The 17,682-nt window shown below is 37.4% G+C and overlaps 1 protein-coding gene across 2 annotated transcripts in view; it reads right to left on the reverse strand.

Annotated features, from left to right (window-relative positions):
• NTAQ1 (N-terminal glutamine amidase 1) overlaps positions 1–17,341 on the reverse strand; it is a 28,829-nt gene extending 11,488 nt beyond the window's left edge. The window contains exons 1-6 of one of the 2 annotated variants that reach the window (XM_043975553.1): positions 17,112–17,341; positions 13,898–13,997; positions 12,589–12,639; positions 8,687–8,835; positions 8,180–8,304; positions 228–323 (exon numbers count right to left, since the gene is read on the reverse strand). In XM_043975553.1, the coding sequence (XP_043831488.1) occupies positions 228–323; positions 8,180–8,304; positions 8,687–8,835; positions 12,589–12,639; positions 13,898–13,997; positions 17,112–17,194 (604 nt within the window). In that variant the 5' untranslated portion in view covers positions 17,195–17,341. Of the gene's footprint in view, positions 1–32; positions 324–8,179; positions 8,305–8,686; positions 8,836–12,588; positions 12,640–13,897; positions 13,998–17,111 lie in introns of those variants that run through there. The other variant, XM_043975554.1, reaches the window with a different exon arrangement.
• Between the last annotated feature and the right edge of the window lie 341 nt (positions 17,342–17,682).

The raw sequence follows: 17,682 nt of genomic DNA on the forward strand, positions 1-17,682 counted from the left end.
CACAAATTCTTGACATAAAAAAATACTTTTATTCAATTTTTTACATGTATGCACTCAAATTTCAATTTCATTAAGTAAAATAGAAAAACCTAATTCTGTGCCAATCTCACTGTAAACTACATACAAACCTGGAGGGTATTGATATTCACATCATGCAAAAGGAAAAGCAAATATGTGTCCCAGAATTATTCCATTTTCCATGTACATATGCTGAAATCAGTTCTTACTGCTAAATCGATGTACAAAGTCAGGTAGTGTGTATATAGCTCCCCATCCAACTTCAGGATTCATACTGATAAAATCATTCAGGTTCATTTTTGAAGCTAAGAAAATACACAAAAAGAATTTTATGGTGAGTAAATAATTTTCATTTAATCACAACACAATAATTCAAAGAGCTAGAAGTAGGTCTATCTTAAAGAAAGTAAACAGGAAAACATATAATAAATCATTCTACAGAAGAGCAGAATTTCATAAAACTCTAGAACTGAGAAGTCCCTTGGAGAGTCTATAGTCTATATTTTCCTATAGAAACAGAACTAGAGATGGGAGTGATACAGAAAGAAGCAGAACCCAAACCACCTCACAGTCCAGTGCTTTTTCCAAAGTTGTACCTTATTCATGTACATGAAAACATACAGCATTTAGAAATATTATAAATATGCATACAAAGAGATACTATTATATAATGACCAACTCTGTGTTATAATCCTTATAATCAAGTTTTGTTTGAAACTTACTTTTTCTGGGGCAGCTAGGTGGCACAGTGGATAAAGCACCAGTCCTGGATTCAGGAGTACCTGAGTTCAAATTCAGCCTCAAACACTTGACACTTACTAGCTGTGTGACCCTGGGCAAGTCACTTAACCCTCATTGCCCATAAAAAAAAAAATCTTACTTTTTCAATTCGGTATATTTTTCATGCTTTGAACTGGGGTCAGTAAACTTTTTTAAAAAATATTTTGATAACTGTATTTCAACAGAATTTCAATATAGTTTCCTTTGTAAGAATGTGTATTTTATTTTCTGCATTTAAAAACATTATTATAAGAAGGGGTCCAGAGGCTTCACTAGACTGCCATGACAAAAAAGGGTCAAGAATCACTGTTGAAATAACAGCAATATTGTAAGGATGATCAACTGTGAAAGACTTAGGTACTCTGATCAAACAATGAACCAAGGCAATTCAAAGGACCCATGAAGAAAAATGCTATCTACCTCCAGAGAAAGAATGAACTCTGAATGCAGACTGAAGCATATTTTGTTAACTTTCTGTATTTTTATTATTTTAGTTGTGTTTTTTGCAACATTGCTAATGTGGAAATATATTTTGACCTCATGTATAATCAAACTAAAATTGCTAGCCTTCTCCAAGAGACCTGGAAAATAGATCCAGGAAAGAGAATTTAAAATTATTGGAGATCAAAAAAGAGTCTGGACAACATCTTTCAAGAAATTATCAAAGAATACTACCCTACTATCCTAGACCAAGAGAGTAAGGTAAAATACAAATGGAAAAAAACAATTGATCACCTCCTGAAAAAGATCCCTAAATGAAAACTCCCAGGAATATTACATCCAAATCCCAAAGCTCCCAGGTCAAGGAGAAAATACTGCAAGCAGCCAAAAAGAAATAATTCAGATATTGTAGAGCCACAGTCAGGATTACACAGGATCTAGCAGCTTCTACATTAAAGGATTGGAAGGCTTAGAATATGATATTCCAAAAGGCAAACAAGCTAGGAGTACAACCAAAAATCACCTATCCAACAAAACTGAATATAATCTTTCAGGGGGGAAAATGAACTTTTAATCATGAAAAGACTACAGCTGAATAGAAAATATGATTTTTAAATACAAGACTCAAAAGAAGTATAAAAAGTTAAACAGGGGAGCAGGGGAGTAGCTAAGTGGCGCACTGGATAGAGCAACGGCCCTAGAGTCAGGAAGACCTGAGTTCAAATCCGGCCTCAGACACTTGACACTACCTGTGTGACCCTGGGCAAGTCACTTAACCCCAAAGGCTTCACAAAAAATAAACAACAAAAAACAATAACAACAACAACAACAAAAGGTAAACAGAAATGAGAAAACATAAGGGATTCAATAAGATTAAACTGTTTGTATTTCCACACAGGAACATTATACTTTTAACTCTCAAGAACTTTATCACTATTAGGGCAGTTAGAAAGAATATGATGGGAGGGTAGCAAAAAAAAAATTAAGAAGTGCAAAAGAGGATTGCCCTAGAAGAAGAAGGAAGGAGGGGTAGAATGGGATAAATGGAGGGGTAGAATGGGATAAATTATTTCACATGAAGAGGCACAGAAAGAGCAATTTCAATGAACAGAAAGATGAGGGGGTGGGGGTGGCAGGCAAGGCTTGAACCTAACTCAGAATTGGCTCAAAGAGGGAATAACATACATGCTCAATTGAGCATAGAACTCTATCTTACCCTATAGAGAAGCAGGAATGGAAGAGAATAAGAAAAGGGGGAACTGATAGAAGAGAGGGCAGACTAAGGGAGGTGATGGTAAGAAGCAAAACACTTGTGAAGAGGGATATGGTAAAGGGAGAAAGGTGAGGGGAAGAGAAAGATAAACAGGGGAAAATAGGATGGAGGAAAATACACAGTTAGTAAACATAACTGTGAATGTGAATGGGATAAACTCACCCATAAAACAGAAGCATATGGCAAAGCTGATTAAAAACCAGAATCCTACAATATGTTGTTTACGAGAAACACATTTTAAGTAAAGACACACACAGAGTAAAGGTAAGTGACTGGAGCAGAATCTATTATAGTTCAGCTGAAGTAAAAAAAAAAAAAAGGGATAATAATCACGATCTCAAACAAAGCAAAAGCAAAAACAGATATAATTAAAAGAGATATAAGAAAACTACAACTTGATAAAAGGTACCATAGACACAGTAATAGCAATACTAAACATATATGCACCAAATAGTATAGCATTCAAATGTTTAAGAAATTAAATGAGTCTGATAGAAAATGTTCTCCAAAATCAGAAAAAAAAAAAGAACTGTGGAATCTAGATGTAGATCGAACCATACTATTTCTATGATTTTTTGTTGTTGTTTTTCTATTTTGAGGTTTTTCCTTTTTTGCTCTGATTCTTCTCTCATAACATGACTAATGCAGAAATATGTTTAATGTGATTGTACACATATAACCTATATCAGATTACTTGCTGTCTTGGGGAGGGGGGAGGGAGGGAGAAAAATTTGAAACTAGAAATTTTATAAAAACAAATGTTGAAAACTATCTTTAAATATAACTGCAAAATAATACAATATTTATATGGAAAAAAGAAATTAAATGAGTCACAGGTGGAAATAGACAATAAAACTTTACCAGTGGGGAACCTCAACTCACCCCTCTCAGAACTAGATAAATCTAACCAAAAATAAAGAAAGAAGGAGCTGAATATAATTTTAGAAGTTAGATATGCTCATCCTCTGAAGAAGATTGAATGGGAATAGAAAGGAATATTTTTCTCAGTGGTACATGGTACCAACACAAGAACTGGCCATGCTTTAGATCATAAAAACCTCACAACCAAATGCAGAAAAGCAGAAATATTAAATGCATCCTTTTCAGATCCTAATGCAATAAAAATTACATTCAATAAAAGGCCATGTTAAATAAATTAAAAATTCATTTGAAACTAAATAATCTAATCCTAAAAAATGAGTAGGTCAAAGAACAAATATCATAGAAATAACCAATAATTTCATTAAAGATAATGACAAAAATGAGACAAAATACCAAAATTTATTCAAAGCAGTACTTGGGGGAAAGTTAATCTCTCCAAATGCTTACATCAATAAAACAGAGAAAGAGCAGATCAATGAATTGGGCATGCAACTAAAAAACTAGGAAAAGGATAAATTAAAAATCTCCAGTTAAACACCAAATTGGAAATCCTGAAAAAATCAAAGGAGAGTTTAATAAAATAGAAAGAAAACCATTGAGCTAATAAATAAAACTAGGAGCTGGTTTTATGGGGAGGGAAACAATAAAACAGATTAAAATATTGATTAATTTGATTTTTAAAAAAGAAAACCAAATTACCAGTATTCAAAATGAAAAGGGTGAATTCACCACCAATGCAGAAGAGATTAAAGCAGTTATTAGGAGCCTTCATGTCCAATTATATGACAATAAAGCTGACAATCTAAGCAAAATTAATATTTACATAAATATAAATTGTCCAGATTAACACAAGAGAGAATATAATACTGAAACAGCTTGCTGGTTAGTCCCCTTACTCAAGTCTCCTTACTAGAATCCCTCCTCCACTCAGCTATCAAAGTGATCAATATAGGCCTGATCATGTTACCCTGCATTCAGTAAACTCCAGTTATTCCCCATAACCTCCAGAATTAAATATAAAATACTGTTGGGCCATTAAAGCCCTTCACAACCTGACACCTTGCTTCCTTTTCAATCTTTTTACACTTTACTCCCCTCCACATACTCTATGATCTAGGGATACTTACTTCTATACCTTTTCTCCCATAAGATACTCCATTTCCCAATTGAGTACATTTTCACTGGCAGTCTCCCAGGCCTGGAATTCTGTTTCCATCTGTTTCCCGGCTTCCATCAAGTACCATCTAAAATGCAAGTTTCATCAAAAAGCCTATGCCACTTCCCCTTAATGGTAGTGCCTTCTGAGATGACCTCCAATTTACTTGTATCAATCTTGTTTGTACATAATCGTTGTTTAAGTGGTATCTCATCCCCATTAGAATACGAGCTCCTTGAGGGCAGGGACTGTTTTTGCCTTTTTTGTATCTCCAGTAGTTAGCACTGTGCTTGGCACACAGTATATACTCTATTAATACATTAACATAATATTTACATTAAAACATACTTTAGTTTAGAAAAATGGCTAAACAGACTGTGGTACGTGGATGTGATGTAATATTACTTTGCTATAATAAATGACAAATATGATTAATAAAAAACATACTTTATTAATAGGTCAACATTTCTATGAGAGGCTAAGAGCAGTACACATTTATACGAAACTGTAAAGGTTCATTAAGTACTTCTTTATGTATCACTGTTGTTGGTGGTAGTGGTGGTGGTTGTCCTTCGATCCCAAAGAAGACCATGAAATCAGGAGGTGATGTCATGATTTACAGTGAATTGAATTTAAGTGAGGCAGGGCTGTACAAAGCCTCACTCTCTCCTCCAGAGCCATCTGTGTCCATTGGCAAGATGTTATCAGAACGGCTGGAGATGTCCCGGATATTTAAAGAAATTAGAGTTAAGACTTGCCCAGGGTCACACAACTAGTAAGTGTCTGAGGTCACATTTGAACTCAGGTCCTCCCAACTTCAGGGCCAGTGCTCTATTCACTTTGTCCACCTAGCAGCCTCTGTTGAGATGTTAAGATTTCATGGAAGTAGGATTTAAGTTGGTAAGGAATAGAAACAAAACAACTAGAGGAGTTTCCAGACAGGGATGACATCATAAGTAGAAGCAGAGAGATGTAACATCACAAAGAACACTCAGGATATGGTAAAAAGATCAGTTTGAATATAGATGATCATTTCAGAGTTACTAAAAACAGAAGAGATAACAATAAGGATAGCTAATATTTATATAGCATCTACTGTGTACCAGGCACTATGCTAAGTACTGTACAAATATAATATCATGTGATCCTGACAACAACCATGTAAGGTAGGTGCTATTACTATCCCCATTTTACAGTTGGGGAAACTAAGGCAAAGGTTAAGTGACTTGTCCAAGGCCACACAGCTGGTAAGTGTCGGTGGTCACATATGAATCCAGGTCTTCCTGACTCCAGAGCTGGCGTTCTATCCACTGAGCTACCTAGTGCCTTGCTGGAAAAAAAGGTATTGTAATACTATAGAGAACAATGAATTTAGAGTCAAAGGATCTGGTTTCAAATCCTCACTATGCTACCTACTGTGTTTCTCGGCATGCCACTAAACCTCTCCACCACAGTTTCCTCAACTATAACATCAGGAGTTCAACCAGATAACCTCTGAGATCCCCTCTAACTCTACATCTAAGACCTTATGCACTAAGCAATACTACTATTATCCCTTATTTTTATTTGTCACAGATGACAAATCTGGAGGCTCAGAGATGCTGTGAAAAATTTTTTTAACCTACTTCATATGTAACAAAGCACAACTAATAAGTATGAATCCGTCACACATGCTGATTTTCACTTACTCTTAATAAATGCAGCTTTTAAAATCAGTAATGTCTATATTGACTATTAGAAAGCTTCTAATTAAAACTAGGTTGTTACCAAAGTAAACATTTCATCTCAAAACCACCTTTTAAGTTTGTTGTGTGTCTGTCTTATCTCCCCAAATGACTAAGTAACTCTACCACACACCTTTGAAAGACACAAATCAAATAACTGAGAAAGAGAAATCTTTTAGTTATTAAAAAGTTCAAAGATGACAGAAGTTTTCTTGTTTTCAAATTCAAAACACATTAAAAGCAAAGAATACAGTTCAATGTTAATATCTCAGGTAAATTATATCGCTCTTAAAAAATCAGATTGAACTTTTAAAAATTGAAAATATTTTTTTCATTCTTACACTTAGCAGTGTTAATGATGTCATTAAATAGTCTAAACTGTGACTGGGCTCTCTGGCTTCCCTGAACCCTGATGAGATTCACAACTTCCTAATACATTTTCTTTTTTTTTTTTTTTTAAGATTCAAGTTAAAAAGCTGTGAGTCAACATTTCACAGATTAGTCAGCAGGTGGTGCAGGAACAACATATTTGTCAAACCCTTTCCCAATGGCCAGAACTGTCAGAACCCTTTCCCTTGTGGTAGCCACAAGTCTACATTCTGAGTGGACTATTCACAAAAATATTATTTTTCTTACATAGTACTAAAATTAACATTTCAGCCCATATAAAAGAAGCTAACAGGGGGCAGCTAGGTGGTGCAGTGGATAAAGCACTGGCCCTGAATTCAGGAGTTCCTGAGTTCAAATCCGGCCTCAGACACTTGACACTTACTAGCTGTGTGACCTTGGGCAAGTCACTTAACCCCCATTGCCCCACAAAAAAAAAAAAAGAAGCTAACAGTAATACATATATTTTTCTTACTTTATAAAGATCCACACTGACTCTAAAATTATGCCAGTGAAATAGGGCAGATACTGTTATTGCTATTCTATGATGAGAAAATTAATACTCAAAGAGGCTAAGTGTGGCTATTTAAGAGCAGAAAAACCTTATTTATAGATCCAATTTTTTCCAAAAAGGATAAGAAACTTTTTCTTCCTTTCACCCTAAGTTATTTCCCTGTGATCCAGGAATCATCCTAACCTCCCTCCCTCTACAACTCTGGTCTCTAACCAAGTCTACCCTCTCTGAGAGATGACTTTTTGCTTTATCTTACCTGAAACCTACATGTACTTTTCCCAGCCAGATCCTTACCATTCTGCCTATACTCCAGCTATTAACTCTATCTCCCTCCCACCACAAGCCTGAATTCTGTAACTGGCCCCCCAGGGATTAAAAAAATTTTTTTTTTCATTTCTTCAACAGAATTTGGCATCTAATTGAATATAGGGAATATGGGAGGGAGAAAAGTTAAAGGTCGCTCTGAGGTTTCAAATTTCAATAACTAGCAGGATGAGGGTACTTTCAACAGAAGTAGGAAAACTGGCAGGAGGGGTGGCTTGAGGAAGGAAAGATGATAGAGCCTGCTTTTTACTATATTTAATTTATATGGCGATTAATTTTTAATCACTTGATGCTGATTTTCTGGAAGTCCATTTACCTGGTGGCAGTCAAATTAATATTTTAGCTGCCTCCAACCATCATGAATCTGTCTTTCCTCTTCCATAATCTCCTTCACCCACTAGACTGATTCTTCACTCACTATCTTCCAAATATAAGGTAGGCAGGTAAAATAGTGGTCAATAAAATAAAATGTGAAAAGTTGATTATATTAATTAATTCCTCTATGCTCATTTCCCTATCTTATAAATATACCAAAAATACTAGCACCTACCACCCCTTACTTCACAAAATTTTTATAAGATTAATAATAATCTTTAGAGAGGGAAAAAAAAGCTGTTCTGTAAAATAAACTGAAATAACAGATATTAGCACCACACAAATACAAAGGAGTACTGGTCTACCTCCAGTTTGAATGCAGGGGTAGGGAGGAGGAGGCTCTCTCCAATTTCCACTGGAATCTTTCATGTGAGATCGGTCAGACGCAAAGTTCTTCAAATACAAGTCTGCTCGAATCACCCGAAATTTTCTAAAATTAAATCAAGTAATCTGTATCAGAGACACTGTCTAACAGGTTGTACATCTATTTGTCAGTAAAAATATGGCATGCATTTCGAAAGGTAGCATGTGAGACAATTTTCAGTGATAAAATATCTGGCTCTGCTGCCTCCCACCTCTTTTGGCAGTAGTGAAACAGTGAGACTATATCAGGAGTTCCCCTAGCCAGAAGAAAAGGTCCCATTTGGTACATAATGCTTCTCGGTCAAGCCCAAATGCCAGCTCCACAGTGATGTAAAGGTAAATAGATCACTGGCAATAGCTGCACATGTAGTAAGATAAGTAAAATGAAATTGCACCAGCTGTTAGGCTCCCATTTCATGGAGTAAATAAATCACCATTCACTTGCTTACCTTCTAAATTGTGGGTGAATATCATCATCAGACTTAAAGGCATCTTCTACGTAAGTGTCAAAGGGGCATGGAAATGGCAGCACCGTATCAAGATCATAAATGAAACTCTGTCCTCCACTTGAAACATGAAGCAAAACAACATGGTAATCCTAGGAGTAAAAGCTTGAGTTAATCAAGTCATTTTATAATTATAATAATAGCTCACATTTCTATGTCCCTTTATGGTTTACTAAACCCTTTCCTCACAACAACCCTGAGGTAGGTAGTATGAACATTATTATCTCCAAAAGACAAAAGAGAGAATTTAAATGAAACCATCCATCTAAGGTCACTCAGATAATAAATGGTAGAGCCAGAACTTGGACCAAAGTCTCTGGACTCTACATTCAATACTCATTCGACTCTATCACTAACAGAGATCTACTACACAAAGAAAGCATTATTTCTTTAGAATAGAGTCATTCAAAAGATAAGGAGACTGATGATTTAAGAATTAAATAATATAGCAATGCTTTCACCTGCTATATTCTTACATCCTAATTTATTATTGAGATGAGGAAAAATCAACCACAATTTAGTAATCTTATAGGTAATCTAGGGTAGAAACTAATGATGAATTATCTTAGGGAACATTTTGAGCTATCACATATTATGGATTGAAAGAAGTCAAGTGGAAAATGGTGGTGTTATTCATAAGGGCTTTGGATTTTTCCTTTTTTATAACAGATATAGATGCGACATTTGTACGGGTAATAACCACTTAAAATAAATTTTACAAATTCAACTATTTTCCCACATAAATTTGTACAGCTGCTCATCTTTCTGCCATATAATTTTCATTTTTTTTTCTAATGAGCTGTTTAAGAAGCCAGGTGTTGGTAATGGTGGGAGGAAAGTATTAAATTTATAATCTTTACCACAAAATCATTATCACAGCTCAGCACTGCAGAGCATGAATCACCCCAATAATTAGCAGATTCTTTTACCTCCATGGTGGTAGAGGAAAGAGGGCAATATAAGTAAGACTAGGTTTACAAGGCATTTTCCTCACTGAACAACCATGTGCAGTAGTAGTTAATGCAAGAATTATTATCCACTTTTACATAGGAAGAAAATAAGAATAAGAAGTGACTATGTCCAAAAACACATGACTGCTTCTTGAGTCTGTCACCTATGTCAGAAGGTAACTAATGACATGCTTCATCACAGGTTATCTAGAAACATGGTTTATCATGGAATTGATCAGAGCTCTTGAGTCTTTCAAAGTTGTATTTCTTCACGATATTGCTGTGCTTGTATAAATTGTTCTCCTGGTTCTGCTCACTTCACAATGTGTCAGTTCATACTTCCTGGCATGCTCCAAAATAATCTCTGTTGTCATTTTTTACAGTGCAATAATATTTCATTACATTCGTATACCAGAATTGGTTCGACCATTCCACAGCTGTCTAAAAGGCCATCTAAGGCATCACATTAGATCTAGGTATTTACTTTTATTTGTTTTGTTTTTCTTTCCCCTTTCAGTCTCCCCCTTCAGGATCAGGACATTTGTTCTGCTTGTGACTATTCCTTTCTCAGTATTATCCTCCTACTTAATGTTTTCACTCCCCTACCCCCACCTCCAATTTCTACTTGTTTCCCTGTTGAGCGCGGTATATTTCTACACTGAACTGTGTATATTTATGTCTTAATGAGTGAGGTTCATCCGATGCCTCAAACCCCTCCCTCCCTATTTATATATCCCAATTATTAGAAGTACTAAGTTCTTTTCTCCTTTCTATCCTTCTCTTTCCCCTTTCTAACCTAAAAAACAGAATCAGTACACCCACTGTTTTGCTTATTTTTAACTTCAATACTCTTAGAAAACATTAATTTATTTCTTCTCCCTCTATTAGAACGTTAACACTATACACAGCTCCTTCCATGTGCTCAAATAAATTTACCTTTCTTGGTTTCACTGAATGTTTTTGTTTATTTTTCAAAGTTCCTACTCAACTCTGATTTTCTTTTCATCAGAAATGCTTGAAAGTCCTCTATTCCATTAAAGGTCCAGTTTTCCCATGTAGAATTACATTCACTTTACAGTGTAAACTATTCTTGTGTGCAGTTCTCTATCTTTTGCCTTTTGGAATATGGTATTGTAGTATCTCCTCTCATTTATAGAAGAAGTAGCCAAGTCTTATATCAACCTGTTTGTAGTTCCTTTCACATGAACTGCTGCTTCTTAGATACTTGCGATATATTTTCTTTGATGTGGGAACTCTGGATTTTGGCTGTGATATGCCTGGGAAGGATGATGTTAACAGCTGGCAGCTCAGGAAAGGTTTCATGTGCAAAATGCCTCCAACCATCATGAATCTGTCTTTCCTCTTCCATAATCTCCTTCACCCACTAGACTGATTCTTCACTCACTATCTTCCAAATATAAGGTAGGCAGGTAAAATAGTGGTCAATAAAATAAAATGTGAAAAGTTGATTATATTAATTAATTCCTCTATGCTCATTTCCCTGAACTGTCTTTAAAAAAAGACGGACTCTGAAGCAGAGGTAAAGAAAAGTGAATTCTAGGCTTGTGAAACAATCAGTACAGAAAAGAGACAAGGTGTGTGAGGTACAATACTGATGGTTGCTAGAATACAGGAGTGATGTCCATTGAAGTTAGAAAGATAGGTTGAGGCCACACTGTACAAGGCTTTAAAAGCTAAACAGAGTTTATATTTTTATCCTAGAGGTAATGAGTAGTCCACTTCAGCAGACTGAGTAGGGAACTCATATGGACGGATCTGCATTTAAGGTAGCAGTGTGTAGGATGGGCTAGAGTAATGAGAGATTTGAGGCAGAGAAACCAATTAGGAGGCCATAGTAATAATCTAAGTAAGAGATTCTGATGGCCTGAGCTAAATTGTTAGTTGTTAAGAGTAAAGAAAAGGGGTCAGATGTGGAGACGTTACAAAGTAGATACAGTAAGTTTGGGCAACAGATTAAATATATGGGGAAAAAGAGAGTAAAGAGAAAGTGACTTCTTCCCTCTTCCTCCATCTCACAACACTCAGATATAGTCCCCCAATACTTCTTCATGTGAAGATATGGCCCTTCTCCTTGACAAAGCTTATGCTTCTTTATGCACAAGAGATTATTTCATCCCATCTGCTCCTGCAGATTGTTTCCTCTGCTATCTCCACCCATTCATCTTCAGTTTCTTACTATCTATGGCTGCTTCCTTACTACCTACAAACTCTTCTATGTCTCCATCATGAAAATGCCCTCATTTGATACATTCATCCTATATCTCTCCTCTCTTTCATAGTCAAACTCCTTGAGAAAGTCATCTACAATCAGTGCTTCCATTTCCTTTCTTAGCTGCATGGTAATAAATTTTTCAGTCACAAGTCACAAAGACTATACTAAAGCTTAGAAAAGTTGGAATATTTAACAATCAATCAACAGGCATTTATTAAGTACCTACTATGATCAAGGCACTGAGCTAAGCATTTTAACTACAAGTACAAAAAAGAAACAACCCTTACTTTCAAGGAGATTAATTCTAATAATGAATATTATCAGTTCTGATAATACCGTCAGTAGAAGCAACCACAGTAACAAAATCATGAATCCTTTAAGTCATCAAGTTTTATTCTGGCCTTACCTATATTGTCACTATCATTTCTTTTCTTTTCATTTTTTTTTGGGGGGGGCGGGGTTGGGGCAATGAGGGTTAAGTGACTTGCCCAGGGTCACATAGCTAGTAAGTGTCAAGTGTCTGAGGCCAGGTTTGAACTCAGGTCCTCCTGAATCCAGGGCCAGTGCCTTATCCACTGTGCCACCTAGCTGCCCCACCCCCATCATTTCTTTTTAATCAACAAAGTAAATGCCATCCAGAAATCATGTATTGATTGTCTTACCCAAATGATAGGTCCATCTCCAGGTCTGGCCTGCTGCTTCCAGATTGGGATCTACAAAATACAGGTTATTTCAATTCAGCTGACTTTTCATTTAATCTTTCACATTAATATAAAAGCTGATATATAATTAATCAGATAGGAAGTAGTTGATGCTTTTGTCACAGAGAACAAAACTAGAAGTAATGGATGGAAGTTCCAAGGAGATATATTTAGGTTTTACTTAACGAAAAGCTTCCTAACTATTAGAGCTATCTAAAAGTAAAATGGGCTGCCTTAAGAGGTAGTAGGTTCCCCTTTTATGGAAATCTTCAAGCAAAGGCTGAAGTGACCACTTGTTAATTATGTTGTAAAGGAGACTCTAAGTCAGTTAAGAGTTTAATTAAAAGTTCGGTGAGTTCTGTTACAAATCTGAAATTCTCTCATTCTCTAACATGTTTTTCTTTAATGCTAGTTTTACTTCTAACTTCTCTTAAGAATATACAAATCATTAGGAAGTATTTGAATTCCAAGAGCCCTAATTAACTGTTAAATAACAATGATAGGAGTTGACAATTATAAGCAATATAGAATTTTAAAGTGTTTCCTCATAATAATCTTGTGAGGTAGATAACAAAAACATTATTAATATCCCTTTTATAAATGAAGAAACTGAAATTCAAAGAGGTTACAAGACTTACCCATGGTCATACAGCTAATGAGAGTCAAGTGATAGAAACAAAACTCAAATCCAAAATCTTCTGGCTGAAAGTCCAGTACCCTTTCTACTATTCAATTATTATTACCTTGATAAGTAAACTAAAATAATGCTTAGAGAAAAAGCATTTCAAACTGTAGAAGGAGCCTGTTATATATAATTTTCACTCGAAAATATAGCAAGACAAAATTATGCAAACTCTACCTTAACCAGGCATTATAAATACTCATCCAAATGTCCATTTTAAAATTTTAGTCTATTTTATAATACACAATTTAAAACAATAATTACAATAAGATAATCACTAATATTTATGTACCATATTAAGGTTTACAAAGTGTTTTACATATTACCTAATTCAGTCCTCACATCAACCCTGGGAGGCTATCATTATTAAACAGATGAAAAAACTGAGGCCAATAAAAATTAAATAACTCTCCCAGGGTAACACAGTTCATAAGCATCTGAGGGAAAATATTAACTTGGGTCTTCCTGACTCCAAGGCCAATACCCCATCCACTAAACCACCTAGCCCCTCACATATAAGATAGCCTTTTATTACAAAATACGATCCTAAAGCTTGTATACTTGCCCTACTACCACTTAGCAACTTACCATCTTTCTCTCATTAGATATGAAGACAGCATAACATTCTTCCAAAGGATATTGATCATGGTTTTTTATGTATTCACAAAGCTTCCAGATATTTTCTTCACTGAAATAAAAGCATTTGGTTTTTAACATTTTTATTTGATAAAATTAGAAGAAAATGTCATTTCTTCGTTTTACACGGGAGAATAAAATGACCATATTATCATCCAGCTATAAATGTATAGCCCAACAGACCATTAACCATTCTGTGATCTCTTCCACTGAATATGTATTTTGGCTATAGTCCTTAACAGCTATGGACATTGACTGAGATCATTAGAAGAGCTCTACTCATGTCTCTCCTTTCCCATGAGCTACCTAAATTGTGAGCTCAAATACAGCCACATCAACTCTGACACATACCAAGTAGGTTAATCTGTTTCTGTAGTTTCTAGGCATCTATGCCTATGACTGAAAATAACATGTAAAAATGAGCAACCGGAATAGCACTAGAAACTGTAATCAATGCATATGAAATATGTAGTCCTTCAATTTCTCAAGCCACAGTGACATCTACCCAGTCCTGTTGCTTTCCATTGACTAAACAAAAAATATAGAAAAATAGCCAAGTATGCATACACTTGAGTTTATCTCCCCAAATCATTCCTATGATACCTTTACTAAAAACACAGCAGAAAGGCAAAAATTATTAAATGTCTCTTAAGTTCTTGGCCCAAAGCTTTAAGGTCCTAGGAAATTAAATCAGTATAGATCAGAATTGGAAAGGTATCTAAGAAATAATTAAACCTAGGCTCTTCATTTTATGGATGAAAAAACTAAGGTGCAGGGAGGTAAAAGATGTATGTGTCCCCGATCCCAAAGCACCTTAGTGACAGAATTTCTATTTTCTCTAAGAGCAACCTAGTCCAATTTTACCATACAAGCAACTAAAAAGTTTGCTAACATTTGAACATAGCATGTGTTATGGTTTACAAAGCACTTAGATACATTAACTCATTTGGTCTTCACAACCCCATGGGAAGTTTGTAATATTATCACCATTTTATAGATATGTTAATGATCTGAAGTTGATGTGACATAGCTGTACATATAAGTGTTAATTAAGAGTAAGATTTAAACCAAGGTCTTTCCTGATTCTAAGTTCCAGATTCTCAAAGCCTAGAACCTGCAATTGAGAGATACAACAAACTTTCACACTTACTACTAAAGGAAAGAGAAGTAATGTGGCATAGTGGACAGAAAGAATTTTAGACTTAGAGTCAAGTAAACCTCCCTTCACATGCCACTTCCAATACCGACTAGGTGTAGACTATGGGCAAATCATTAAGCTTAGCTAAGCCTCAGTATTCTCATCTACAAAATGGGATTAATATTATGTGTAGAACCTCACAGGGTTGTAAGGTTTGAGTGAGTTAACAAGTAAATGCACTTTGCAATCCTTAAAGTCTGATGTACACTTTAGCTATTATTTTTATCATTATTAAAAATGAATATTCATTATCTCTGCCTCTAGATATTTAATTTTGGTTATTATGCTTCTGATATTAGACCAAATTTGCCTGCAGTGACTTTGGGCAAATTTTTAAATAGAAAGCACTAGAATATGCATTTTCATTTGTTTTCTGGTTTTAAATGGGAAAATATATAGCAAAATCATGATTATATCATAGAATCTTAGAGCTGAAAAGGACATTAAGAAATTCAATTCAGGGGCAGCTAGGTGGAGCAGGGGAGAAAGCACTGGCCCTGAATTTAGGAGGGCTTCAGACACTTGACTCCTACTAACTGTGTAATCCTGGGAGGAAGGAAGGGAGGGAGGGAGGGAGGGAGGGAGGGAGGGAGGGAGGAAGGAAGGAAGGAAGGAAGGAAGGAAGGAAGGAAGGAAGGAAGGAAGGAAGGAAGGAAGGAAGGAAGGAAGGAAGGAAGGAAGGAAGGAAGGAAGGAAGGAAGGAAGGAAGGAAGGAAGGAAGGAAGGAAGGAAGGAAGGAAGGAAGTTTAAAAATTCAATTCAACAAGCATTTATTCAATACCTAAGCATATGAGGCCCTGAACTAGATTCTTGAAGATACAACGAAAAACTGTGGCACAAATATCTAGTCCAAACACCCTCATTGTGAAGATTTTCAAACACTCAAAAAACAGGACTGGATTTTAAAATAAGAATACCAGGGTTTATGGCCCTGTTTCACCACTTAATGATACACCATAACCCCTCCCTCACAGACTTTTGAGGAAAAAATGAAATAATATATGTTGAAGTGTTCTGTACCCCTAAAGCACTACTATTATTGCCTATTATAATGGTTCCCATTTCTACAGTGTTTTAAGATTTAGAAAACATACTGCTCCCCAAAGCCTTAGTTATGATTATTACCCATTTCAGAGATGGGGTAACTGAAGGTCAGAGAGGTGATTTGCCTGGACTTTTTGTCTCTCACGAAGACTCTTTGTCTTCCTGACAGCAATTCTAGGACTCTACTCACCAAACCCTGGGGCCTCCTTAGTTTTAATTACTAGGGTCAGCTACTAGGGTCACCTCTACCTAAAAGTACTCCTGCACTATTATTCTAAGCATTCTCAGTGCTTCAACTGCCCCCTCTCCCTCACCAAAAAAAGGAATAAACCGAGTATTATATTTATAAGGTATTCCCAGAAAACAATCTGTCCTTCCCGGCTCGACTCTCTACACTGCAGGGAGGAGTTGTCATGGCCAGCAGAGGAAACAAAGCTTCTGCGTAAGTCAGAAGACCTGGGTTCAAATCTTGGCTCTGTCATTTATTAGGAAGGTCGTGACTTGGGCCACTTAGGAATCGATCAAGGCCAAAGCCCTCATTTTAATGAATGAAATGAAAATGAAAACTGAGGCCCAAAGAGGGTGAAAGGGCTTGCCCAGGCTGGGGCGCTGCCACAAACCCTGAGGCCTCAGTTTCCCCACCTGTAACACGAAGGGATGAAGAGAAGGAAGGTTAGGCCTGGATGAGCTTCCGCTCTAGGCCCTAGCAGTCCCCTCCCGAAGACCCCAAAGCCTAGCTCGGGTCGGAGCGGGAGAGAAGCCTGGGGGTGCCCGGGTCCAGGGACTGCACCAGGGCCGGGTATGGCCCAGCGGAGGCGGCTACATCAGACCCAGCCCAGGCGCCGGGCGGGGGCGGGGCCGGGCCTAAGGGGCCGGGCCTCGGAGCCCGGGACGCGGCCCGCCAGCCGCCCTCGGGCCCCTTACCAGTAGCAGCTGCTGTAGGTGCAGGCGTCCCGGGGCGGGCTGGCTGGCTGGTAGCCACGGGAAACGGCTCCCTCTCCCTCCATGGCGGGCGGGAGGCCCCGGGCTAAATATGCCCGGCCGTCCCGTCGCCTTCCCTCCCTGGGCTGCGGAGCGCGGCCCAAAGCCTGGGAAAGGGGCCGCGGCAAAGGAGGCGGAGGCCAGGCAGAGGCCGCGGGGGGCGGGACCGCGGAACAGAGAGGGTGGGGCCAGGAGGGGCGGGGCTCAAGAGGCAGAGACGGAAGCCTAGGGGCGGAGCAGAAATGTAGAGAGCAGCCTGGGGAGGGGGTGGGGTCGACTTGGAGGCGGGGCTGGGAAGGCGGGAGCATTGGAAGGTGGTTGTGGGAGAGTGGGAACCGCGAAGTAGAGGCGGGGCCGATTGGGGGGTGGGGGGGTGGACCATGGAGGGCGGGGCAAAGAGTTTAAGTCGTTTTCTGAACTTTTGACTCAATCGAGAGAGGTATTCGTTTCTTAGAAAAATAGTCCCTCATTTTTGTGGCCTTCTGGGTGCGAGGCTTTTACTGCACTGCATCGG

Source organism: Dromiciops gliroides, chromosome 1 (genome assembly GCF_019393635.1).
Source record: "Dromiciops gliroides isolate mDroGli1 chromosome 1, mDroGli1.pri, whole genome shotgun sequence".
NCBI lineage: Eukaryota > Metazoa > Chordata > Mammalia > Microbiotheria > Microbiotheriidae > Dromiciops > Dromiciops gliroides.